General features: G+C 49.1%; 1 protein-coding gene across 3 annotated transcripts in view; it reads left to right on the plus strand.

Moving 5' to 3' along the window:
• Positions 1-24,970, plus strand: part of SLC22A23 (solute carrier family 22 member 23) — a 181,233-nt gene that overhangs the window by 150,440 nt on the left and 5,823 nt on the right. The window contains exons 5-10 of one of the 3 annotated variants that reach the window (XM_043590926.1): positions 386-513; positions 9,335-9,437; positions 11,412-11,644; positions 13,302-13,334; positions 13,467-13,486; positions 14,566-14,683. In XM_043590926.1, the coding sequence (XP_043446861.1) occupies positions 386-513; positions 9,335-9,437; positions 11,412-11,644; positions 13,302-13,334; positions 13,467-13,486; positions 14,566-14,571 (523 nt within the window). In that variant the 3' untranslated portion in view covers positions 14,572-14,683. Of the gene's footprint in view, positions 1-385; positions 514-9,334; positions 9,438-11,411; positions 11,645-13,301; positions 13,335-13,466; positions 13,491-14,565; positions 14,690-24,970 lie in introns of those variants that run through there. The other 2 variants (XM_043590924.1, XM_043590925.1) reach the window with 2 other exon arrangements.

Here is a 24,970-nt window from a genome sequence, read left to right on the forward strand (position 1 = left end):
AAAGAGAGAGAGAGACCCTATGAGTGGGTGGGGCAGAGAGAGAGAGAATCACAAGCAGGCTCCACGCCATCAGCACAGAGCCTGACGTGGGGTTCAAACCTGTGAAATGGTGAGATCATGACCCGAGCCGAAACCAAGAGTCAGACACTTAACTGACTCAGCCACCCAGGCACCTCAGTTTTATACTTTCTCAAAATAACAGTTAGACACCGTCCACTGCTATGGTTTGGCTCAGGAGAGTCCTGAGCATTCACTGGCCTTCACTGCACGTGGGTAGGAATGAACACCACCCACCTGTGAAGCTTCCAGGCTCAGGACAGAAGCTGTGCTTCTGGATGCCCTGCAGAGTTGAAGACATTCACCAATTCCCTTTGTCTCTTTGAAGGATATTCCCCGAGTCCCTCCGGTGGCTGATGGCTACCCAGCAGTTTGAGTCTGCAAAGAAGCTGATCTTGCACTTCACACAGAAGAACTGCATGAACCCTGAGAGTGACATCAAAGGTGTGATGCCCGGTGAGTACTGCTCACATCAACCCTGCAGCCCCACCCAGGTGGGGAGAGGTGCCTCCCATGCTGGACCAGGAGTCATCACTCTCCTACCAAGCAGCTTCCTTAGCTGTTTATCTGCAGCCAAACTAGGAATGTGGGTGAATTGAAATTCTCTCCACCTTCCTTTGGAGAGAATTGGATTCTCTCCTGATTGAGTCTAACACACTGTGGCACCCCACATAGCCTCTCCAGACCCAGAAGTGAGGCCTGAGCCTAATATGCACCCAGCTGTCAAGGAATATTTGGGAGGGGGACAACCTGAGTCTGGAACACAGCCTTGCCTGCCAGCCAGGTTTATATACCAGCAGAGTCCTGTCTGGGGGTAGGACTTGTCTGTACTATCTCTCTTTTCCCTAGCATGACCTTCATAGATGCCATTGTTGGTTTCTGTTGTGACCTGTTTGTTGGGCATCCGAAGCAGTGGAAAAGTGAAGTATTTTAATATAGCAGTTCAGATCCATAGAATTTGTCTGTGCCAGGAGCATCACCACAAGCTAGATGGGGGCTTTCAGGCTAGGGATCCTATATTAAGTATCACCAGGACATCATTAAAATCCATATTCTTGGGCCCCTCCCTGGTACCCAGAGATTCTATCCAGTAGATTTGGAATAAGCTCTGAGAAGCTGCATTTTTAATAAGCACCAGAAGAAATTCCGAGGTACATGGCACACAGACCTTTTGAAAGTCCTGATAAAACCAGTCCCAAGCTCTGACCCACTGCAACAACCTGACAACCTGGTGTAGACAGAACTGTTGTTATAAATTTCCCAGGAAAATAATCTGCAGGCTCTAAGACAGAACATGTATATCCCCCTCTGCATGATCTGAAATTCTGTCCAACAGATATTTTCAAAACACCTGCTGTGTATCAGGCATCAGGCACTGTTCTAGAACAGAGAAGGAAACAGGCAAAGCCTGGCTTTCGTGGAGCTTACCGGCAAGCAGGGGAAGGCATGCAGTGAACAATTAAGTGTATAATACATCAGGAGGAATGAATGCGGTCAGAAAAATCCAGAGTAGAGAGATAGAGGGTGGTGGTGAGGGGTCACATTCAGATGCTCAGGGGTAGCCCGGCTCCAAGGTAACAGGTGAGCAGAGACCTAAGTGCAGGAGAATGGACGTCTTCATTCACAACAGGAAAGGAACATAGGAGGTCTGAATCACACTGGCTAGGAAGGGCTTCTGGAATCATCTATTCCATGGTTCTTAGGCTTTTAATTAGACTCCTGATTCAGGTCTGGGGTTCATGGTCAATAAAAGTCCCCCAGATGCTGCTGCTTAACCAGGTGGCACCCTTGCCTTGGCCTGTACCTATGACCTGGCAGATGGGGACAGCAAGGCTAGGCAGCCTCCACCTATAGGGCAGGCTTGATCTGCCAGGCACTTCAGCACAGGCAGAAGAGTTCAGGAAGCCTGGAACCCTTGCATTACTGGATTGAGGAAGGACATGAACCAGGTCTGCTTTACATGAAGAGTACTGAGTGCTCGTGCTTTGCAGAGGGACATCTGTGGTCCCTTTTTATCCAGTGGCAATGATAATAAACAGAATAAATTTACATAGTGCTTATATGTCAGTCACTTTTCCAAATGATTTGCAAATACCAGCTTCTATTTAATATAGAATCTAAGTGCTCCACATATATTAACTTCTATTTCTTCACAATAGTCCTCTGAGAGAGGTACTAAAATTATCCAGAATTGCAGATGAGGAAACTGAGGCACAGAGAGGTTAAGCATCTTGCTGAAAGTCAGACTACTAAGTAATTGAGCTGGGACTTGAACCCGGGAAGTCCAAGAGAGGCAGCTTCACTGTGCTACTTCTGAGAGATCAGGGGGAGCTGAGAGACAGAGATACTACCGTAACTGTGGAGAAGAATGAGAATTGGATTCATTTCCCCTTTGGGGCCATGTTTGCTCATTTTGGAATGTCCAGCCATCTTCCCAAACTTCTCTGGGCCACATTCATTAGCAGGTTCATGCTCTTAAGTCTTACAGTATAATTTGTTTCTGGCATTTCCCTAATTAAATCACCACAATCCACTTCTTTCCGGTTAAAATATTGTCTGGGAAGAGCTTGTTTTCTCAATACTAATTACACTGATTCATTTTCCTCCTATTTTTGGCAAGTGGTATTCCATCTTTTTTGCCTGTCTTTGCTTATGAGTTCTGCTGCTGTTCCAGCAGGAGGCGGGGGGAGAGGTAGCTTGATGCATGTGACTTTCCCCCTCTTGGGAGGGTTATCACTGCCTTCACTCCCAGGGGATACATGTTTCCCCTCTGCCTCTGGAGTTCTGCTCACTCCCAGCTGTCAAATGTGTTGAAGCCAGTGCTGGGGGAAGGTAGGTGAAGTCTGCTTCATCTGAATCGGCCACTTCCAACTTTCTTAGGCTGGCTTGTTTTTCTGCTTGGAATCTTTTTCCCATCACCTCATCTCGTCCACCTGCCAATACCTGTCCTTTACTGGGACTCACATTAATGAGTCTTCTTGTCTCTGACCTCACTGCCCCTCCCCTCACATCACCTGCTCAGAAATCCCTCAGCAGTCTCCAGGGGCCTTCCAGCTAGATCCCTAAGACCTTCACTGAAGTTGCTCAGAGACCCTGTGTCACCTCTGCCTGCCTCTCCAAGGCGCTGCAGCCTGCATTAGGCTCTCAGAATACACCGAATGCCTCCCCTCTGCAGGGCCGTCCCCACACTGGGTCCTCCTGCTACCCCATCTATACTGTGGTCAGCTCCTCAGGGACGAGGTCAGCCCTCCAGTTAGGTGTTTTCCCCCATCATTCACGTGCAGCTGTAGCTGACCAGTTTCTGTGGCTCCTTGTTGGGGCTGATCACCCTGCCATGGACGAGAGCCGGCATGGCAGCCTGGGTGTGCAAGGCTGGGCTCCCTTGCATCCTGGCACCAGCAGCAGACCTGACACGAAGCAGGCTTGCCCTGAATGTCTACTGAACAATTGAATCGAGGCCTCCTGCAGCCCAGGAGGGGGCAGGGCAGTTTCACATGGGAATCGGCCATGGTTGCCGGACACCTCACCTCTGGGTAGATGAGAGTCTCAGGCCTGGATGCATATGGGGGTTGGGGTGGGGGCAATGCTCATGCCCCTGCCAGCACATCCTTTTGCATTCATGCTAGAAGAAAACCTGACGTTCCAGAATTATCCATGCCCTTTCCTCTTTTAAAGCCATCTTGGTTTATCTTTGAACATGTCAGCTTTCCCCAGCAGAGTTGATAGCTGAATTTAGGTAGATAAGCGGATGTGCCTCCTGAGTGTCATGGTCAGTGTCATTCCTGCAAACATTAGTGTCACAGAAAGCGACCAGGAACTGGCATCTGTCCTCACGTCCTAATTCCCAAGACTTTCAGCGTCCTCTCAAGAGTCCGAGTGCTGCTGGCCCCAGCTGTAGACTGCAGCCCACCGTGAGAAGACATCTTGGAGTCAGACCTGTGCTCAGCCCCTGGCAATAGTAACGGTAACACAGGCAGTCATTGGGCAGTGACTCTGCAGGCATGGGTGACACTCTCCACCGGCATTTGATTCTCACCAGAGTCTTAATGAGGTCAGTCGTCACATCATCCCTGCTTGACATATGGGGATGTGGGGCCCAGAGAAGCTAAGTGTTGGGGAGCACTGCTTCTTGCTGCCGATGTGGCTCCATGTGGAAGGAGCAAGCCCCGTGCGGGGAGTGGGTGTCCTCTGTCCTCATGCATCAGGCCCTCTCTGGGAAGCACCCCCCCGGAGAAGCCCACCTGGCCCAGCATTGCCCGATGGGAGGGTGAGTCCCAGCATGAGGCCCATGTGGGGCTGCCCCCTGCCCTTCTCAGTAATCAGGCTTGGAGTCTGCCCTCACTGCCCCCTCTGTCTTGTCCATCTGTTCGGAAACTGAGGTGAGAAGAGGGTCTGTGAATTACTCCTCAGAGTCCCCAGGTTAGGTAACTTGCCCAAAGCCACACCACTAGAGAGTGATGACACCAAGGTTGGCCCAGGCAGGCTGACCCCAGCGCTCCGATCCTAACCTGAGTGGTTACAGAAAATTTCTCCTTCGGGCTTCAGGCCGGCTGCAGTCACGTGCACAGAGAGGGAGTCGCAGAGGTCAGCACTGCTGGGTCACTTGTCAAAACTTTGGGTAGATTTTGAAGAGAGAGCTGTGTGAGGTGACTTCGCTAAGGTCCGTATAGTCGCTCTCATCTGCTTGCTTCTGAAGCACTTATCCAAATGGCCAAGTGCCATCATTTCTAAATCCACACCTGAGGACTGAGGGGCTGTGTGGGGGAGACAATGGGCGCCTTCTGAGAGTACCAAGGAAATGACTCCTTCTGACCTTGGGCCTGGGCCTCAGAGCCACTGCCTTGGAGCTTTTAGTGCATGTGATTGACAATGGCTGTGATGGGGGTGGGGGACTGCTGTGCTGCTCTTCCTCTTCCTCCTCCTCCTCCTCCTACTCCTCCTCCTCCTGCTGCTGCTCCTCCTTCTCCTGCCATTCCTCCTCCCCCTGCTCCTCCTCCTGCTGTTCCTGCTCCTCCTCCTGCTCCTCCTCCCCCTGCTCCTCCTCCTGCTGTTCCTGCTCCTCCTGCTCCTCCCCCTCCTGCTGCTGCTCCTCCTTCTCCTGCCGTTCCTCCTCCCCCTGCTCTTCCTCCTCCCCCTGCTCTTCCTTCTCTTCCTCCTCCTCCCCCTGCTTCTCCTGCTCCTCCTTCTCCTGCTGTTCCTCCTCCTGCTGTTCCTCCTCCTCCTGCTGCTGCTCCTCCTCCTGCTGCTGCTCCTCCTGCTGTTCCTCCTCCCCCTGCTCCTCCTCCTCTTTCTGCTCCAACTCCTGCTCCTCCTGCTGCTCCTCCCCCTCCTCCTGCTGCTCCTCCCCCTCCTGCTATTGCTGTTTCTTCTCCTTCTACATCTGCTTCTCCTCTTCCTGCTCTTCCTCCTCCCACTGCTCCTCCTGCTCCTCCTCCTGCTGCTCCAACTCCTGCTCCTCCCCCTCCTGTTATTACTGTTTCTTCTCCTGCTACATCTGCTTCTCCTGCTTCTGCTCCTCCTGATTCTGCTCCTCCTCCTCCCGTTCCTCCTCCCCTCTTCTTTCCCCTACTTCTCTTGTCTTCTCCTTTCTATAACTGTTGCTTTCCCAGTTTCACCCGTAATGCATTAACAGTGCACACAAGCATCAAAGCACAGCCAGTTAATCTCACACCCCCATCCAAACAAACACAGATTATCGTCTGTGTGTGCTGTCCCTGCATCTCTGAGCCTGGGCTTCGGTGCACTACCACCGTCTTCTCCCTGTGCTATCCTCAAGAAGCACGGTTTGGCCCCTCGCCTGGATCTCTTACATACGTAGAGGTCATGTCTCCTTCTGCGTGTCTGCAAGGACACCTCTCCCTTCTACAGCTGTTTGGGGGGGAGCCAGGACAGTTTTGGTCAGCCAGAGCACTGGGCTAGGAAGGCTGCCTGCCCACCAAGGGCCACGTGGGGCTTCATCTGCTTCCTTCATTTGGGCCTTGTAGGAGCATTGTCCCGCTTAATAGCTGAGAAACTGAGGCACAGAGCAGCTTTCCCAAGGAAGCTCAGCAAAGAGAATCAAAAGTGGGATTCTGCCAGGTCTCTCAGACTCCTTGCTGTATCCCAGGTTAGGTTGTGACCAAACATGCAGAGGAGAAGGGGCAGGGAAATACAGGGTGGAGTGGGAGCTGCTGGCTTGTCAAAACTAAATAAGCCCCACTTGGTTTTGTTTTGAAATTATTCTTTCTTTTTTTTAATGTTTATTTTTGAGAGAGAGAGAGAGAGAGAGACAGAGGGTGAGTGGGGGAGGGGCAGAGAGAGAGGGAGACACAGAATCTGAAGCAGGCTCCAGCCTCTGAGTTGTCAGCATAGAGCCTGATGTGGGGCTTGAACCCACGATCCATGAGATCATGACCTGAGCTGAAGTCAGATACTTAACCGACTGAGCCACCCAGGCACCCCATTTTGAAATTTTTCTAATGGCTGTGAATCCAGAGGGTCAGAGAGCTTGGGAGGAGAGACAGGGAGAGGAAATGCTTTTATCAGTCATTTCCTTGGTGCTCAGAGTCTGATCAACTTGCACTTCCCCTTCTTACTCTCATATAGCCACGTTCAGGGACTTTAGGACATCCCTGATTTCTGTCTGATGACTACAGAGACAGAAAGGCCTCCTGTATTCAGTTACCTTAGGGTGTCTCAAAAGTCATCTGATGTTTCTCACAACTCAGAGATGGGGGATTTTTGTCCCAGAGAAACAGACCTAGTGCTGAGGAAGCTTTATGTTGTTATTCATAGGCTGGTAGGGTATGTAACAGAGACAACATGTCAATAGCTCCAGACAGGTTAATCTAATTCCATTTAGAATAATGCAGTTACCCCTGTAGACTACAGTCAGTTCTTTAGACCTTGGGCTCTACAGTTTAATCCTATAAAAAAGAAAAATTAAGTCACAATTGAAATTGCTGCAGTTTCTTTAAACATCTATTTCATATACAATAATGTATTAGCAGTTAGGTTTGGACCACATTACAAAAAGAGATTTTAACTTCTGTAAACATGCTAATAGACATTTAAATTTTCTTCTTGGATGACTTCCATGGTGAGCAAGTGTGGCTATTATAGTTGATTCCTGATGAGTTTTATAACCGTGAAGATACTAAGATCATTGGATCCCGCATTATCTGTTAACCATAACATTGCCATGCTCTTTAAAAGTTTTTTAGTGTTTTAGCCATGGGGAAAGGATGTTTGTAAATCAGATTAGTCTGTTTTTGCAGAGGGGAAAATAAAGGTTCCGAAGAGCTTGGGAGTCGAGGGGGATCCATGGATAGACACCCAAAGTGCCAGCTGTTCTGGCTTTTGCACACACCTCAGGCTTTGCACCTAAAAGTGGGAAGGAAGAAAGGTCTGGGAACTCAAGTGGCATGGCATCCCTTCGACATCGAAAAGGTTTTTCCTTCTCCCTTCAATGCCCCAGCTGGTGACATTGATCCAAAAATTTTTTTGTTTAAGTAACTCCTAAAGCCTTATGGTTAAGCAACATATTTCCCTTCAAACTGGAACCAAGGAGGTGGAAGAGGCCCTAGGAAGTGCCAGAGAGCACATCAGTAGCAGTCCCCATGCACATGGCTGCTGCAGGGTCTGTCCCGAGGTAATTCTGTTTCCTCCAAGCACAGAAGCCCTGCCCTCATTAGATGGGGCCTTCCCACCCATACTACTTGGCTTTGTTTGTGTTTTTGTTTCTTTCAGTAAATGTATTTTGCAATAATTTTAGGTTTACAGAAAGGTTACAAAATTAGTACAGAATTTCTGAATATAGTCTCCCCATTGTTAACATAGTACCATAGGACCTTTGTCACAGTTGAGAAACTGCCATTGGTAGAGTAGTGTTAAGCAAACCCCAGCCTTCATCTGGATGTCGCCAGTGTCTCCATTAATGACTTCCTGTTCCGGGATCCCATCCAGGATCACACTTTGTTGTCATCTCCCCAGCCTCCTCTGGTCTGGGCCTCGTTTCTCATGCCCTTGACAGTCTTGAGCACGGGCCACCCAACCAATGGGTTAGGTCTCCTTTTTCTTGGTGAGCTCCTGAGTAGAGAGAATTACTCCCTGAGGACCTGCTGGGCTAGGAGAGCACGGAGGGGCCTTGGGGGCTGAATGTATGGCATTTCTGCTCACAGACACAAGGGCAGATCCTGAAGGCTGGGGCATTTCTGTGTTTTGACCCTCCCTGTTAAACTGCCAGGTTGACACCTGGGCTTCAGCAAATGTCAATGTGGCATTGGAGCACTAGTGGACTCTGTTCAGAATGGCTTTCAGAGCTAATTTGAGCCTCATGAGGAGTTCTGTCTAATAACTTTGTAGTTGGTCATATCACTCTGAGGCAGAACACTGTCTTGCTCAGCCCCCAAAGACCTTTGTTAACTAAAACGTACATATACACATATGTGCATACACACATATATGCACTTCTGTGCATACGTGCTCATGCGTGTGTTTATTTCTCTTTCCAAAGAGATGCACACCCTTAGGGGCCGCATCAGAAGGAGCAGCTACAGCCATAGCCACTGTACTTCCCACCTGTGAAGTTAGGGAGCATATGAGCACGTGCTTCTCCTGGTCTCTGAACAGTGGGTGAGGTGGACAGATCAGACTCCACACAGAAAAGAACTGCTTGTTTTAATACGACCTGAACCTGATTAGTGCCTCTGTAACCCAAAATGTCATTTGGGTTTGTTTGGGTTTTTTTTTTTTACATGTTTTAAAATGTTTATTTTGAGAGAGAGAGAGCATGAGAGCATGAGCAGAGGAGGGGCAGAGAGAGAGAAGGAGAGAGAGAATCCCAAGCAGGCTCTGTGCTCTCAGTGCAGAGCCCGATGTGGAGCTCGATCCCAGTAACCATGAGATCATGACCTAAGCCTAAATCAGGAGTCAGACACTTAACCGACTGAGTCACCCAGGCACCCCTGTCATTAAGTTTGGTACTCAGGCAAAGTGGAGTGAGTCTACACTCATTGTTTATTTGTATGTACCCTGCCTCCCTCGCAAGAAAGGCTTTGCTGTGAAAAGGTACACTTAGGGTGTGCCTCGGCTCCCTTCAGGCCCCGTGGGGAAATTTGAACGGCAAAGTCAGTGTTTCTGTGAATGCGTTTTCTATCCTGAGAGCCAGACCCTATCCTCTGGCTTAAAGGAAAAAAAAAAAAAAATGCCCCTTTTCATGATGCCCCAATTGAGGAACGCCTAGGAGGCTGCCTATCCAGGGTCTTGCCGACGGGTCACGGGTTCTCTTTGTCTGCAGAGCTGGAGAAGGAGCTCTCCCGGAGGCCCAAGAAGGTCTGCATCGTGAAAGTGGTGGGAACCCGGAACCTGTGGAAGAACATCGTGGTCCTGTGTGTGAACTCGTGAGTCACAAGAGGGACACAAGCAGGGTGGAGGTCAGGGAGAGGCTGGAGAAGAGAGTGTCTGGAGGGGAGGCCGGCAGGGCCCTCCTTCTCCCACAGCTGCATCTTGAATTACAGCCACAACTCGAGGGCCTCGGGTCAGCCCAGGGCTTTGTGCTTGACCACGGGGCCCTGGATAAGTCTGATAAGCCCCAGGGTCCCTGTGTAGACCAAGAAGGTCTTTCCCATCTTGACTCACAGCTCAATAACGCTGCCCTTCCCTGACCACACAGAGTGGCCCTCACTCGGGGTCAGAGGTCACCTCAGGTGAGGGAGGATGTTAACTCTCATTTGATGTTAGAGACTATTGGAGGGCAGGGGGCAGGGTTTGCAGTCAATTTTGAAAGGCATCAGGACTCCTGTCCTGGAAAGAGAGAGACCCAGAGTCACGGCTCTGTTCCTACCATTCCCCATGGCTATTTCTATCAAAGCCACTCCACTTCATCAGTTCTCGATGTTGGGGCTCCTCCTGTCACCCTTGTCCTACAGACAAGGACATGGAGGCCCTAGCCACTCCGTTGGTCAGGGCCCGAGCCCTCAGGCTTCAGCCTCCCTGCCCAGAGTCGGCTCCAGACCTGGCCACCGTGCTGCTGTCCAGTCTCAGGCAGATGCCGGCTAGGCTAATGGGACCATTACAAATGGAGTGCCTTTTCCAACTTTAGTTTGGAAAAAAAACACAAATTGTGACATAAGGGAGATGCCAAGTTTCTATTTTAATGCTTCTTGTTTGGGGAAAGGGGGATCAATCTCTCTGACCTTGTTATCTTAAAATTACCTGTTATGATCCAAAGACTTCCTTCTTCCCAGAACAAAAAGACGATTTCTCTGAGACCTCTGTAGGCCAAGAGACAGAGAAAGTCATCTGGGATCCCCAGAGATTAACCGAATCTCCCCAGTTGCAAGATTATAAAGCGACTGCCCCAGCAGGTCCTTTGCTGAGTATGTTCCAAGTGGAAATGAGTTCATTTGGCAAACAGCAGCTTCCCCTGTGGGGGCAAGGCTCTGCCGCAGTTGACCTTGATGCATCCTCACAGTTTGATGAAAGCACTTTGATTTCCCCAAAGCACGGAAGTGGGGGTTGGGAGAGAAGGACATTTGTCACTCTGGGGTGGGTGCCGAGCGCTGATGTAACAGATGTGCTCCCGCAGCACTGCCCATGCCCTGAACATGCACTTGCAGCCTCCCAGGTGCATGCGTGCATTCGTACCCCCCGTCTCCCCAAGTGGACATCTGTCTCCAGCGGGTGGGACACACATTTCCCAGCAGGTTTATACGAGCCTCTGGAGGCGATAGAGAGGCTTGACCCAGGGCAAAGGGAGGGAAATGATGATAAATTAAGAACTGAAACAAAGTCTCTAAAACCAGGTGTCTTCATTTGGCCTGGCTTCCTGCTGGCTTCCCCAGGGTGTGTTTGTCAATAGCAGCAGGAATGGGTTAAGCAGGTAGTTCTCTGGGTGGATCCCCAAGTTTCCAGAACCCTGAGCACTGAAGGAAAAGTCAGAGATCCAGATAGGCAGTATGTCTAGTAACCTTCTGCAAGCTGCTTACCCTCTTTAAGCCTTTTTTCCCATCTGTAAAATGGGTCTGACAGCAGCTCTTACGGTGCTGACATGGGATTAAGTGAGTTGACGAATGGGAGCGCTTTGTCTTACATGTTGGATCCATTTGATGGTGTTTGAACAGAATGTCTCACCGCTTTCATGCTCACACTCTCTGCTAAAGTGATGGTGAGGAGAGTGATCAGGCACCCCCATGAGAGGGCTGCTGCTGTCCTTTCTCTGAAGTCTCTTTGCATTGCACCCCATCAGACATGCGGTCGTGGTAACAGCATGTTCTCTGCGATGTGTTGAGCTGCATGTCTGTTTCCTGGTCACTGAGCCCTCCTGTCCTTGTACGCCTGCACACCGCCCCCCTCGGCGTGTGCGTCTCCCACAGGCTGACGGGGTACGGGATCCACCACTGCTTTGCAAGGAGCATGATGGGCCACGAGGTGAAGGTGCCGCTCCTCGAGAACTTCTATGCCGACTACTACACCGTGGCCAGCATCGCCCTGGCGTCCTGCCTGGCTATGTGCGTGGTGGTCAGGTTCCTGGGGCGCAGGGGAGGGCTGCTGCTCTTCATGATCCTCACCGCCCTGGCCTCGCTCCTGCAGCTTGGGCTGCTCAACTGTGAGTGGGGGTTGGGTGTGCGGATGGGCCACGGGGGCAGAGCCTGGGGGAGGGGAGCTGGCCTGTGACCAAAGGGTGTTCAGCAGAGCTGGGGGAGACTTTAGGAAGTTTTCTGTGACCCGAGCTATTATTCCAAAGCCAACAGCTTGAGGGAAGTACCTTGGGAAGGACAGATTTTAACTGGAATATCCATGGTGACTGTCCCTGAGTGCACTGTGCCTTTCCCCCTCCTGCCCCAGCCCAGCCCCCGGGCTGCCACTTGGAGCCTTCCTTCCTGGGTTCACCACGATTCCCTGCACGTGAGGCCTTCCCAGTCCTGGTGGACATGACTTCACTGACGGCCAGACTGTTTCTTTGTGACACATCACATGACCAGAAGAACAAAGCACTCTTTCATGGGAAACAAGGGGGACATTTGGACACCCCTGCATCGGGACACTGCTTGTCAGCAGATGTTCCCAAGTTTACCAGCTTGCGTTTGGGCCAAAGAATTCCTCAGTAAATGTTAAAAATAATTCAAATGAAAAAGAGGGAATCCATGTAGCGCCTCCAGCTGTGGGAGGCATACTTGGTACAGCTCCTCATGCATGGAAAAGGCACCAGGCATCTCTCTCTGACCTGCCCAGAGCGAGACACAAAAGAGCCGGGCAGCCGAGCCTGCTCTGAGCAGGCGCAGTCCTCCTGGGACAGGCTGGGACACTGCAGGAAACAGATGCCACCGGTCATCCCCCAGCTTCACAAGGAGAGCCAGGAATCAGACTCACGACTGTCCAGGTGCAGTGGGGCTTCGGGGAAGACAGCCTTCACGTCATCCACGGTGCGAGAGTCTGTATCCAGAACAGAAAGAAAAACTCCACACTTTCTCAACCTCATTGTGCAAACCAGATTAAAGAGCAGCTACTTGCAAACCCAGGAGCCCTTTCTCTAATTTGGTCACATCCTCATGCACTCCGTATCTTGATGGGAGACTGATCTTATTGTCAGCTGTGACCAATAAGGAAATGGAGAAGTGGCAACTGGCTCCTGACCATCCCATCCCCTTATGCAAGCTCATGAGCTTTGGGTGACAGCAGCAGCCCCTGGGAGTGTCACAGAGGCCCTTTTTGTCCCTGAGCAGGAATGTCCCAGGCACTCCTTGCACACAAGTAACTATGAGTATCAGGACTCAGAGCTCGCAGAAATGCTGCCTGATGGGTCTGCCCCCGCAGAACTTGCTGCTTCCTTGAGCACAGACCAGCAATGACTCTGGGATAATTTTTTTCACAATGAAGTTAACCCTTTGGCTTGAGGACTAGAAGGTGTGCTAGAGTCTCTGTTCTGAAGAGTTCCATTTTCTCCCCACACTTGGAGGGCAGAACGGTTTTAGCCCTCTCCCCTCCAAACAAAACGAGTTTTGTTTAGTCAGGTGCTAATCCCAGGGTCCGGGGACTCTGTTAGCCCCAGGTCTCCATGTCCCTCTAGCACTTGGCCCCTCCATGGGTGTTGGTTCTGCTCCCCAAGTGGGCCTGGCGGGCTGGCAGTGGGGCCAACCCAGACGTGGAGGGGAGTTGGCTTAGAAACTGGTCCCATGGAAAAGCACAGTGACAGCTTTGTACCTAACATGCTTTCTCTCTCCCCTCTTTACCCACCTTCTTCACCCTCGTCTGCATGGGCCCAGTGATTGGGAAATACAGCCAGCATCCAGACTCAGGTGAGCCCCAAATGCCTGTGCTGTGCACATCACCATTTTTTATTGCACCCAAATATGCGTTTTCATAAAGACTCACAGACCTGTGGTTTCCCTTCCCTCTCTCTTTCTCCTCCTCTCTTCCTACCCTTCAAGAGTTGCAGCTGAAGTTGGCCGTAGGTTGGACACTATAAGCATACATTTGTATTCTCTACTCCCTCTTGCCTCTAGAAAGAGCACCTCGTTTCCCCGTTTGCGCCCGGCTTGCACGCATGGCCTTACGTCTTCCGCCGGCATGGGCGGTCAGCACAGGGCACCCTGGTGCCGACGCAGTGCCGCGGGCTATCTTTCGGACAGTGCCTGGGTGACATCAGAGAACCCCAGGGAGCATTGGAGGCCTGGCTGACTGTGCTGCCTGGGGAAGCTGCTATCCCCCTTTGTGAATCGTGAAAGCTCGCTGCTCTTGGCCATGGGGATGGCAGAGCTGGTGTCCCGCATCTTGCTGGTCACACACGCCTGGCCTGACCCGAGCCCATGCTGCCAGGGCTTTCTGCAGCGGGCTCCCTGAGTTCATAATGCAGCCTTGCAGGGAACTGAGCTGTGCCCCACGTGTATGACCCCAACAGCATGCCAATACCCTGTGCTAGATGATGCGTGGGTGTGTGGTCAGACTCTGGTGCCATTTGCAAATGCCTGGATGGGTTAAGTCTGACCCTCTGGGCTGTAAATTCTTCTGTTTGGGCTATTTGAGTTTTTATTCCCTTAAATCCAGCCTAGTAAACCCTGTCCTGTGTACTGGACGGGTCAGCCCTGAGGCCGGAATAGCAGAGACCTTCCTTCTCTGAAAGCTGGGATAGAAGGGGTGTTGCTAGAGCACCAGGGAGACCAGCCTTCCCCTCTTTACCCACCTTCCTTCCTGCCAGGCCCGGCTTGTGGCCTAAGGAACTCTGGCAGAGTCCGCGTGAGCTCTAGCATTCGAGGCCCACAGGAAATCACGGGAACCCCAACAAAGTCTCCACCAAGAGGGTCTGACCTCTTACACCTGACGTGCTCCTCGGTCTCCAGAGGGAACTGAGTGCCCTAGTCTGCACTTCTACTGGGGAAGGAGGAAGACCCTTCCTGTGGTCCCAGGCCTTCCTCCCACCCCTGTCCCACTGCTGTCTCTGCACCCCTCCCCCACCCCCTGCCTGCCATGCCAGCCTCCTTTTCCCTTCCCTCCTGCCCCCCTCACTGTCTCCCTCTGATTCTCCTTCAGGTATGAGTGATAGTGTCAAGGACAAATTCTCCATCACGTTTTCCATCGTGGGCATGTTCGCCTCCCACGCGGTGGGAAGCCTCAGCGTGTTCTTCTGTGCAGAGATCACCCCCACAGTAATCAGGTACGTAATGGGAGGTGCCCCCCCCAGGGCATCTTCTTCCTAGGACTCAGGAGAGGGCGGGAGGTTTAGCAAGGCTTGTGTGGAACGAACCAGCAACAGCTTTGTCCCACCCTGGCCTCCGGATGAGGGCGTGGCTTGTGTGCTGGGCCTGTCAGGGCTTTGGATGGGGAAATTTGCCCTGACTCTGAGGCAACCGAGAGTCAGCCGAGAACTTGACCCTGGGGTCCATCCAGGCAAGGAGCCTGAGGAATAGGGAGCAGGGACCTTTTCAGGGTATAGGAAGCTCGTGCTTAGCTACTTTTGTTTTAGTTCACAAGGTAAGGTTTGATCCTTTCTCGTGCTATGCCCACATAGTGGTACATGGATGCTCCATGATGCTATTAAGATCACAGCATAATAAAAGGGTTTCCCTTCATTTAAAAGGGCATCACTAAACTACAGAGTCATGTCATTTTCCTGGTAATTACTGTTTGTGACTTATGGAAGAGCTCATCTTGATTTACATCACACTGAACTTTGCATGGGAATATCATTAGCATGTTTAACACACATGCTTTTTAAAAAATATAAATTGTGAATAAATCAGGCAGTTACTCAGCCATGAATTAAAATGCAGAAGTCAGCTTGATGCCACCCATCCACCCTTACTTGCCCACATGAGCAAACAAGTGGAGCCCAGTACAGTTCAAGGCAGGACTTGTGCAGACTAATCATTTTAGCCCCTCGGGTGCTGCATGGGGCTCTGGGAGCAGACAGGCAGGTTCATGGACTTTCTTCCTACATTTCCACGAGTCATGCTGACCAGAGAAATTTCACATGACCTCATTTTGCTTCATTCTCCTGGATTATTACAATACATGCCAAGGAACTGTATATTTAAGAAAAAAAGCAATTAAATGCCAAGTAATTCATCCTGTTCCAACCCTCTGCTAAGCCAAAGTGAAGAGCCTAAAGCTTATTTCATGCTAGAGGTTGCAAAATGCCTTAGGCGGACAGCATCTCCCTCAGTGTCCTTTCTGTACCTAAATTCCCTTACTTTACGAAAGAATGCAGCAAAGAGGGTTCTTTCATTAGTGCCCAAGTCAAGGTTGGACCTTCTGGCTTTCCAGCTGGCCTCCCCGCAGATTTGTGTGATTATGTATCGTTCTCTGGGAGCGGCCAGCTACCCCTGAACTCTGGGAGTTGATAGACCTCATTAGTCATTGTTAGATTTTGCTTAACAAGCTAAACTGAAGGAAATATAGTATCCTTTTCCTCTTTGATGCAAACCTGGAAAGATTATTTGGGAATACAAATTCAACAACTATGTTCTTAGATTCGGCTTGCCAAGATGACAAACTGGAAAAAATATTTGACCTTTGGTGATGTTTTTGTACTTGCCGAGGATGAAAGGAAATCAAGTACAAAGGGGGTCTCAGGCCAGGAGGGAAGAGTTGCTGGTGTCACTCTCTTACCCTTCCCTTCAGAGTCTCTTTCTTGCAAATACACTCAGGGACAATTCCCATGGAGTCCCTGGACAATAATTGGCCTCCCTCCCCTCCCCCCACTTTACAAAGATAAATCCAAGATAAACTAGGATGAGCTGCTTGGGGTGTGTGAGCTTCGTTTTTGTTTTTTTCTTTTTCTTTTTCTTTTTCTCATTGAAGTCTCATTGACATCCAGTGTTATATTAGCTTCATTTTTCTTCATACTAAACTAACCTTTTTTTACAAGGCTGTTATTAAAAACGTACCTTCTGAACCAGGACAGTAGCCAAGGTTAAGATGCCAGGATTAACTAACTAGAAGCAAATAGAAGGATAATAACTTTTTTTGAACAAACACTTGTGGAAATCCATTGTCCAAGAATGACGGAGACTCAGGGCACCTCTTGCTTTTTTGGCTCAGGTCACAATCTCCGGGCCTTGGGATCAATCCCCACCTTGGGCTCCATGCTGAGCATGGAGCCTGCTTAAGATTCTCTCTCTCTCCCTCTGCCCTTCTCCCCCACTCAAGAAGTCTCTCTTTCATTCCCTCTAAAATAATTTTTTTTCGTTTTAAATTAAAAAAAAATTGACAGACACTCACTAGAATCTAATGAACTGATTAATACCATTGTTTCATGAGACTCCATCCAGACTTTATGTTACAGAAAAGCACTTCCCTCCGACCCAAGCGTGGTCCACATGCTGTTCATTTATCATCAGCTGATGCAACAAGTTCTTGGAGTCTCTTCCAAAGGCTTCAGGAGTTACGTGCCTCTGCAGGCAGACAGGGACAAGAGAGAGAGAGAGAGAGAGAGACAGAGAGAGAGGGAGAACGAGAGGGAGAGCAAGCGAGAGAGGGGAAGACCTGTCTGCAGCACCCTCTCCCCTTTGGCTTGGTGAGAAGTGGCCAGGGGCCCTGGTTGGTCTACAAGCAGTTGGTGGCTTTTTTGTGCAAGATCATCTTTTCCATGCAGTGTCCATCTGGAAGCTGCAGGTGGGAGCCCCTGAGGCCTTTGCTGTCTTGCTCACCCCTCACAAAAGGGATCAGTTAATAGAGGAGGCAGGCACTGGTGATAACAGGCCCATTTCATTTTCCAACAATTCCACACAGATTCCTCAGAGCCCCTGGGCCTTGGCTGTTAATTCTCTGTTCTGTCTGAGCTTACCTAATCCTTCCTGGTGTCTTCTCCTGCTTTCCTCCCCTCTAGGCTATCTCACCCCTTTCTTCTTTCTTGGAACTTGCCTTCTCGGAGACCTTCCTTCTGAGTAACTCCTCCCTATGCCCACGTCAGGACTAAGAACCTGGGCCCTGATGTCTTTCTCTCTAAAATGCCTCAAGGACAGAGATGGCCTATGTATAATGTGACATCTGGAGTCTGTTTAACCTTTCTAAAGATTTGTGTCTTACATAATCTACATACATACATATATTACAAATGCTGAGGACCAAGGAGCCAAGGCACATTGGCTAGTTCAAGAGCAGGGTGAGAACAACCAAAGTGCAGAGGATGTGGCCTAGAGCCTCAGACTTGCATCTCCAGCACAAGGAAGGAGTGACATGGAGCTGTGTGTGATCCCAAGGGCTGCTTTTCTGGGTGGCCTTAGGCAAGTCCCTCTGCCAGCCTTCATTCATCTCTTTTGCCCTAACATGAAACTCGTTATGACTGCCTTATTATTTGGCGGGGATGCTGAGGGGAAAAAGGATATATAGAAAGGATCCAGCCTCAGCAGATGACAGTTGATATTATTAGTTATTCCTACCTGAATGTTGTTGGCAGTTATATTTATTTCTGTAAGAATTGGCACAAATTTTTGTTTATCCTTGACTTACAGAAATAGAGTAAAGACAAACTAAGTAATATAAAAGAGGAAGTGAAAACTGGGAGGTTTGTTCTGTTTAAATGCAAGACGCTGGGATTCCAGTGTTTAAAAGCATAATTTCAAAATTCTAGAACTCTTAATTTAAGCTTGCTACTTCTAACAGTCGGCCTGTGTATTAGTCTTTATATCTTTAATTTAGATACTATCACTAGTAAAATAAAAGCCAGTGGATATTAAAATTTTTCTGCTTCTAAAGCATGGGGAGGCAAAATTTGCCCCCTGGTTCTCTTTTAACTGTAAATTGAGGTGGCCGCCTGCTGTGATATTTAAACATGGGCATATGCTGCCCTCTAGTGCCAATCTGAAGAAAAGCAAAAAATGCACAGAGTCAGCATTTAGAAGAGGAAAATTAACGTAATGTTAATAATGACCGCATTCTCTAAACTGAGATTTCAGAAAAACAACACCAAGCCAAAAATGGTATACCAAATTCTTCCAAAAGCGTCCCTCACCTTCCTGTGTAATTTCAAAGTATCCTTGATAGAAAACCAAATAGCAAATTGCTTTCATGGAAAAAATATATAAAGATATACTGCATATTATATATGCACATGGACTGTACCTTATATACACACACATATGTAGATACTTTTCTTAAATGAGCTGTCTAATCCTACCATAAATCAAATGTATATGGCAGGATTTATTAACATTAATATTACATATTTTTATATTATGAAGTAAGACTTTCATCCCATGCCAACTTCTCTAACGGTGAATCTGTGAACCCCCTTCCTTGTGGGCCTGTGTCCTCTACCCTCCTGTATATTAACTCATGTGTGGACTTCATTTGCACTAAGCAAGTTAAGTCTCTCTCACTGCTAGTCAGTGTCGTCCACACTTAACAACAAGAAGGTCAGGCAGAAACCCAGAAGGTTTCAGAGAAAATGATGTCTCACTGGTATTAACAGCCCCAAGGAAACACACCCATTACCCCCAGCATCCAGTATGTCCCTTGCAGCATCCTGTGGCTTCCAGAGTGGCCAGAATTATCAAAAAGACTGAGTGGCTATTTTGGGTGTTCATATTATCCATCTTACAGATGGTTTTACTCACATCACCCTTCATAATGGCTGTCTATATTTAACCTACCCCATTCATTTGGGTGAGCTGACCTTCCTACCTAGGAAGCCAGTATAGTCCACAAGCATCCAATATTTATTAGGCATAAATAATACGTGCCAGTTGGTATTCTAGAAAATAATTCTTGCCCTTGACAAGCTCATAGACTAAATGAAGATGGTGGGAATATGAGGAAATACTAACAAAAAGGTACAGAGTGTCTTTAAAAAGTGGTCTGGGACTCTGCCTGGGAAGGAGGTTGATATCTGGGAGATCCTCCCTCTCCAAAATATTGCTATTCCTTATTTGTGTCCCCTTGTTGGCCCAGTAGCACAATGGTGTGATTATTCCTACAGTACATCTGGTCTCTCTCCCTTGGTGAAAGGCTTTCTTTTTTTTTTTTTTTTTTTTTTTTTTTTAATGTCTGTTTATTTTTGAGAAATGGAGAGAAAGAGAAACCAGGGGAGGGACAAAGAGAGGGGAGACAGAGGATCCAAAGCAGGCTCTGTGCTGACAACAGAGAGCCAGATGTGGGGTTCAAACTCACAAACCCACAAACCGTGAGATCATGACCTGAGCCGAAGTTGGATACTTAGCCAACAGAGCCACCCAGGTGCCTCTGGTGGTGGAAGAGTTTCTAACTGGTGACACATCACAGCCTGGTGAGAGCTGGCTGTCTATTTTCTTCCATAGCTAAGGCTAGGAAATTCCATCACTCACTGAGTGTATTAGTTATCTATTGCTGTGTAACAAATTACCCCCCAGAACTTAGTGGCTTAAAACAGCACAGGCTTGCTGTCTCACAGTTTCTGTGGGCAGGAGTCAGCAAGGCCTAGCTGTGTCCTCTGCTTCAGGATCTCCCACAGGCTGCAGTGGACCAGAGTAGGATCAGTCTTCAAGCTCATTCAGTAATGGGTAGATCTCTTAGTCTGTTGGGTCTGCTAGAACAGAATACCACAGACTGAGTGGCTTATAAACAACAGTAATTTATTTCTTACAGTTTTAGAGGCTGGAAGTCCAAGATCAAGGTGTCAGCAGATTTGGTGTTTAGTCTGATTCCTGGTTCATTGATGGCCATCTTCCCCCTGTGTCCTCACATGGGAGAGAGATGAGGGAGCTCTCTGGGGGCCCCTTTTCTAAGGGCACTAATACCATTCATGAGTGCCCCACCCTCATGACCTAATCAGCTCCCAAAGGCCCCCTCCTAATACCATCACAATGGGGGTTAGGAATTGGGGGGTATAGACATTCAGACCATAACAGCAGGATCCAGTTCCTCTCTGGCTATTGGACCAAGAGCCTCAGTTCTCTGCTGGCTGGAGGTCACCTTAGCCTTGCTGCCTGGAGTGTAGCAGCATAATAGCTTGTTTCATCAAAGCCAGCAAGAGAATCTACTAGAAGTAAGTCTTTCATAACCTAATCACAGAAGGAACATCTCATTACCTTTGCCATATTTTACTGGTGAAAAGTTACTGGGTCCAGCTCACACTCATTTCTAAAGTGGAAATCTGACTGGCATGCAGAGGGATACCAAACTGAGTTCACCTGGTTCCTGCCCCTGAAAACCACTAATGTCTGTTAGAGACACAGACACAAACACAAAGGAGTCTTTGGGCTCTGTAAGGTGCACCGAGGGGAGGGAGGACGGGGCAGCTGGGCCAGAGCACTTTTTCGGCTTGGTCATTCTGTGCTCTGGAAACTGCCAGGACTGTGATTTGCAGAGAGACGGTGGCCCAGGAGGAGGGATGTGTGTATCCGAAGGAGAGGCAGGAGGGAGCGAGTGTTCATTCCGAAGGAGCAGGGAGCCTGGGCAGGGGTCCCTGGGAGGAAGAGGGTGGGTGGGTTTGAGGCAGCTTCAAGAGGCGTCCTTTGCAGGGTGTGGGTGGGAGGCCAGGGGGAGAAGGACGAGGAAGGACCAAAGTGGCACCGGCATCCTCTGCCACCTGTGGGTCTCTCATCCCTGGAGGCTCCGGTGGACCCATGAGAAGAGCTCATGCTGTCTTCATCCCATCAGTTCTTGAACGTGCTCAGCCCCAGCTGGGCCCCTGCCATCAGGCTTCTCCCCAGCACTTGCGGGACAGACACCACTACCCGAGACCAACCCACCGATCTCCCACTCTTCCCTTCACTTCCTGCTCTGTGTCACTTGTTGAATATTAACGCAGCAAGAAAGAAGTTAGAAATACACCAATATTTCTGCTTTGTGAAGAGAAGGGAGAAGGAGCTTAGACAGCTGGGAATCAAAACAGCCAACGTGTACTCAGCACGTCCTGTCCCAGCAGTAGGGACACAGTGCCCCGGCTTTGCCGATGCATGACTTCTTGTCCCCGTTTCAGATCCTCCCTGAGGCTCACAGAGGTGAGGCTGCTCATGACAGAGCCAGAATCCTTACCCGGGCCCACCGGCTCCCAACCTGTGCTCTTAAATCAGTGCATCTCCAGCCTGGGGAGCAAGAAAGGTCTGTTCGGCAGCTGCTCTGGCCTGGCCTGTGCATGTGGGCCAGGCGGCTGCCCGTTTTCACAACCTCTACCTGAAGAAACCCCAGTGAGCCTCTCTGTGCCAGGCCCACGGACCGCAGGGGACAAGACTTGTCTCCTTCCAGAACAATGGATGGGGAGACCATTTCCAGCTGGGGAACCAGCAGAACTGAGCAGAGCAGAGGCGAGAGCCTCACAGAGGGAGTGGGGTCGGGGGAGCCAAGGAGTTCAGGGATTGGGGTGCAGGGCCAGGGGTCAGCCAGAGGCCAGCGAGCGTATTCTAGAAAAGGCACTTGTCAGCAGTGAGGAAAGAACCCGAGGGAATAGGAGGACACTAGATATGCCAGTTAGGGGGGTGTGACCCAGACAGGCTGAACTTGGCCATGGGGCTTGGCCATGGGTTGGACAGAAGAGGCTGGGAAAGGGAACAGACTCCCAGGCTCCGGCTCTGTCCTGGGGGCCGTGTGCTTGGTGAGCCAGCAAGGGGTGTCACCCCACCCCCACCTTGGCCTCAGCACAAGGGACATGAGGAAACCCCTCCCGCGTGTAAAGGTACAAGACCGCTGCTCATTTGGGGCTGAGAGAAGGGAAGGGAGAAGTGTCTTCTCTTGTTATGAAACATGACAAAATGGGGAAGGGAGACTCACCCACTGTCCCACCCAAGCACAGGATTGTCATTGTTCTGTTCCATTCTTTGTTAACGTGTTTCTTTACATTTCTTTTTCTCTTTTTAAAAAAATTTTTTAACATTTATTTATTTTTGAGAAAGAGAGAGACAGAGTGCAAGCAGGGAAGGGGCAGAGAGAGGAGAGGGGGACACAGAATCCGAAGCGGGCTCAGTGCTGACAGCAGATAGCCCAATGCAGGGCTGGAAACCATGAACCCTGAGATCATGACCTGAGCCAAAGTCAGATGCTTAACCAACTGAGCCACCCAGGTGCCCCAAAAAGTGTTTCTTTTCTGTGCTCCTTCCTGTCTTGGCCGTAGAGTTCTGATATGTCTGCTTTAAGGTGGCACTTAGGTACAACTGTCAACCTGGAGAGCCCCAAGGCACCTGCCCTCCCTGTCGGAGTCCCCCTTGTTCCTGTCACTCCTGCGCATCCAAGACTGGCCAGCAGGACAGCAGGAGCTCGCCCCACTCACTGTTGACAGCAAAGGCTCCAGGGAGAAGGAACCGGCTGCTCAGCCACCCAAGCCTGAGCAGGGGTGACAGAGAGGGGCAGCCACTGGAAGCTTTGGGGGTTTGTGTCTGCAGGAGGACCCAGTCCCCACAGCTGGAATAATTTGAGGTGTTTTTAACAGCTTTATTGAGGTATAATTTACATACCATATAATCTGTCCATTTTAAATCTACAATTCAATGATCTTAGTGCAGTCGCCACCATAAACCCAGTTATAGAACATTTCCATCACCTCCAAAAGTTGTCTCCTGGCCCTTTGCAGTCCGTCTCTGTCCCCACTCCCAGCCCCAGACAATCACTCATCTTTCTGTCTTGCAGATTTGCACCCCCCTTGCCTTTTCTGGTATTTCATAAATGGACGGTATTTCATATAAATGGAATCATACAATCAGTATATTTTTGAAACTCACCCATGAGCACCTGTTGCACCTCACCCCCTTTCTTCCTGTGGAATACTGTTCCGTTGTGCATGGCGTGCCTTTTTTTGTTTATCCAGTCACCTGTGGACGGACATCGGGATTCTTTCTGGTTTTTGGCTATGATGAATAATGCCGCAGCGAACCTTCGCTTCTAGGTTTTTGGGTGGTCTATGTTTTCATGTCTCATAAGAGTGGAATTGCTGGGTCATACAAAAGTTTATATTTAATTTTTTCACCAACTGCCAAACTTTTCCACAGGCGCCACCCTCCTTCCTCGCAGTAGGGTTTGTGGGTCTCATCCTCTCCTCAGCCTTGCCAACACAGGTTACTCTCTGCCTTTGAGATTCCTGCCGTCCTAGTGCATGTCGGTGAGGTGGTGTCTCATTGGGGTGGGGATATCCATGTCTCTAATGGCCAGGGATACCATACACCTGCTTGTGTGCTCCACGTGTTTTATAGTTTGTACAGTTTCTCTGGAGAAATGTCTGTTCAGATCTGTGCATTTATTACATTGGGTGTCTTCACACTAACGGTTCTTTATATATTCTGGATACAAGTCCTTTATCAGACATGCTCAGTAACCGTGTTCTCCCAGGCCGTGGCTTCCATTTTCATTTTCTTGAGAGTGTCTCTTGAAGGGCAGAAGTTTTTTATTGTGATGAAGTCCTATTGATCATTTTCTCTTCTAGATCCTGCTTCTGATTTCACATGTAATCTTTGCCGCATCTAAGATCACAACAAGCTTCCCTTATATTTTCTTCTTAAAATTGTTGTAGGATTGGGGCACCTGGGTGGCTCAGTCGGTTAAGCGTCCGACCTCAGCTCAGGTCATGATCTCACAGTTTGTGGGTTCGAGCCCTGCATCAGGCTCTGTGCTGACAGCTCAGAGCCTGGATCCTGCTTCCAATTCTGTGTCTCCCTCTCTCTCTGACCCTCCCCTGCTCATACTGTCTATCTCTGTCTCAAAAATAAACATTAAAAAAAAGTGTTCTAGGGTTAGCGCTTATACTCGAGTCCTCAAATCCATTCTTTGTTAACTTTTATGCGTGATATTACATAAACGCCCAACTTTGTTCTTTTGCATGTGGATTTCCAGTTGTCCCAGAACCATTGTTGAAAAGACTCTCCTTTCTCCATTGAATTTGCCTTTGTCAAAAATCGGTTGACTGTAAATGTAAGAGTTTTTTCTTCTGAACTGTCAGTTGTTCCATTGATCTATCGACACACCAGTATAATACCACACTGCCTTTATTACTAGAGCTTTATCCTAAGTCCTAAAATTGGGAAGGTAAGCCCTTGAATTTTGTTACGTTTCAAAATCATTTTGGTTCTTCTGGGTCCTTTACATTCCCATATAAATCTTGGGATCAGATTATCTTTTTCTGGAAAAAAAAAAAAAGTCATCTGGGAAGTTGATAGGGGTTGTGTTGCATCTATACATTCCTTCTAAGATGGAAGAATTGCCATCTTGACAGTATTGAGTCCTCCAAACCATGAACATGGAACGTCTCTTCATTTATTATATATTTTTAATCTTTTCTCAGCAATGATTTATAGATTTCGGTATACAAGTATTGCAATTTTTTTGTTTTTATTTCTAAGTATTTATTCTTTTGATGTTGCTATAACTGGAATTTTCTTAATTTCATTTTCAGCTTCTTTGTTGCTAGCATGTTGACTTTCGCACATTGGTTTTGTGTCTCATCCCCTTGTAGGTCAGCACTTTTGTGAGTTAGAGCCACCTATAGTGCCAACCAAGAGAATCAGAGGCTCCTCCGAGAGCCTGCTGGAGGGGC

Source organism: Prionailurus bengalensis, chromosome B2 (assembly GCF_016509475.1).
Source record: "Prionailurus bengalensis isolate Pbe53 chromosome B2, Fcat_Pben_1.1_paternal_pri, whole genome shotgun sequence".
Lineage (NCBI taxonomy): Eukaryota > Metazoa > Chordata > Mammalia > Carnivora > Felidae > Prionailurus > Prionailurus bengalensis.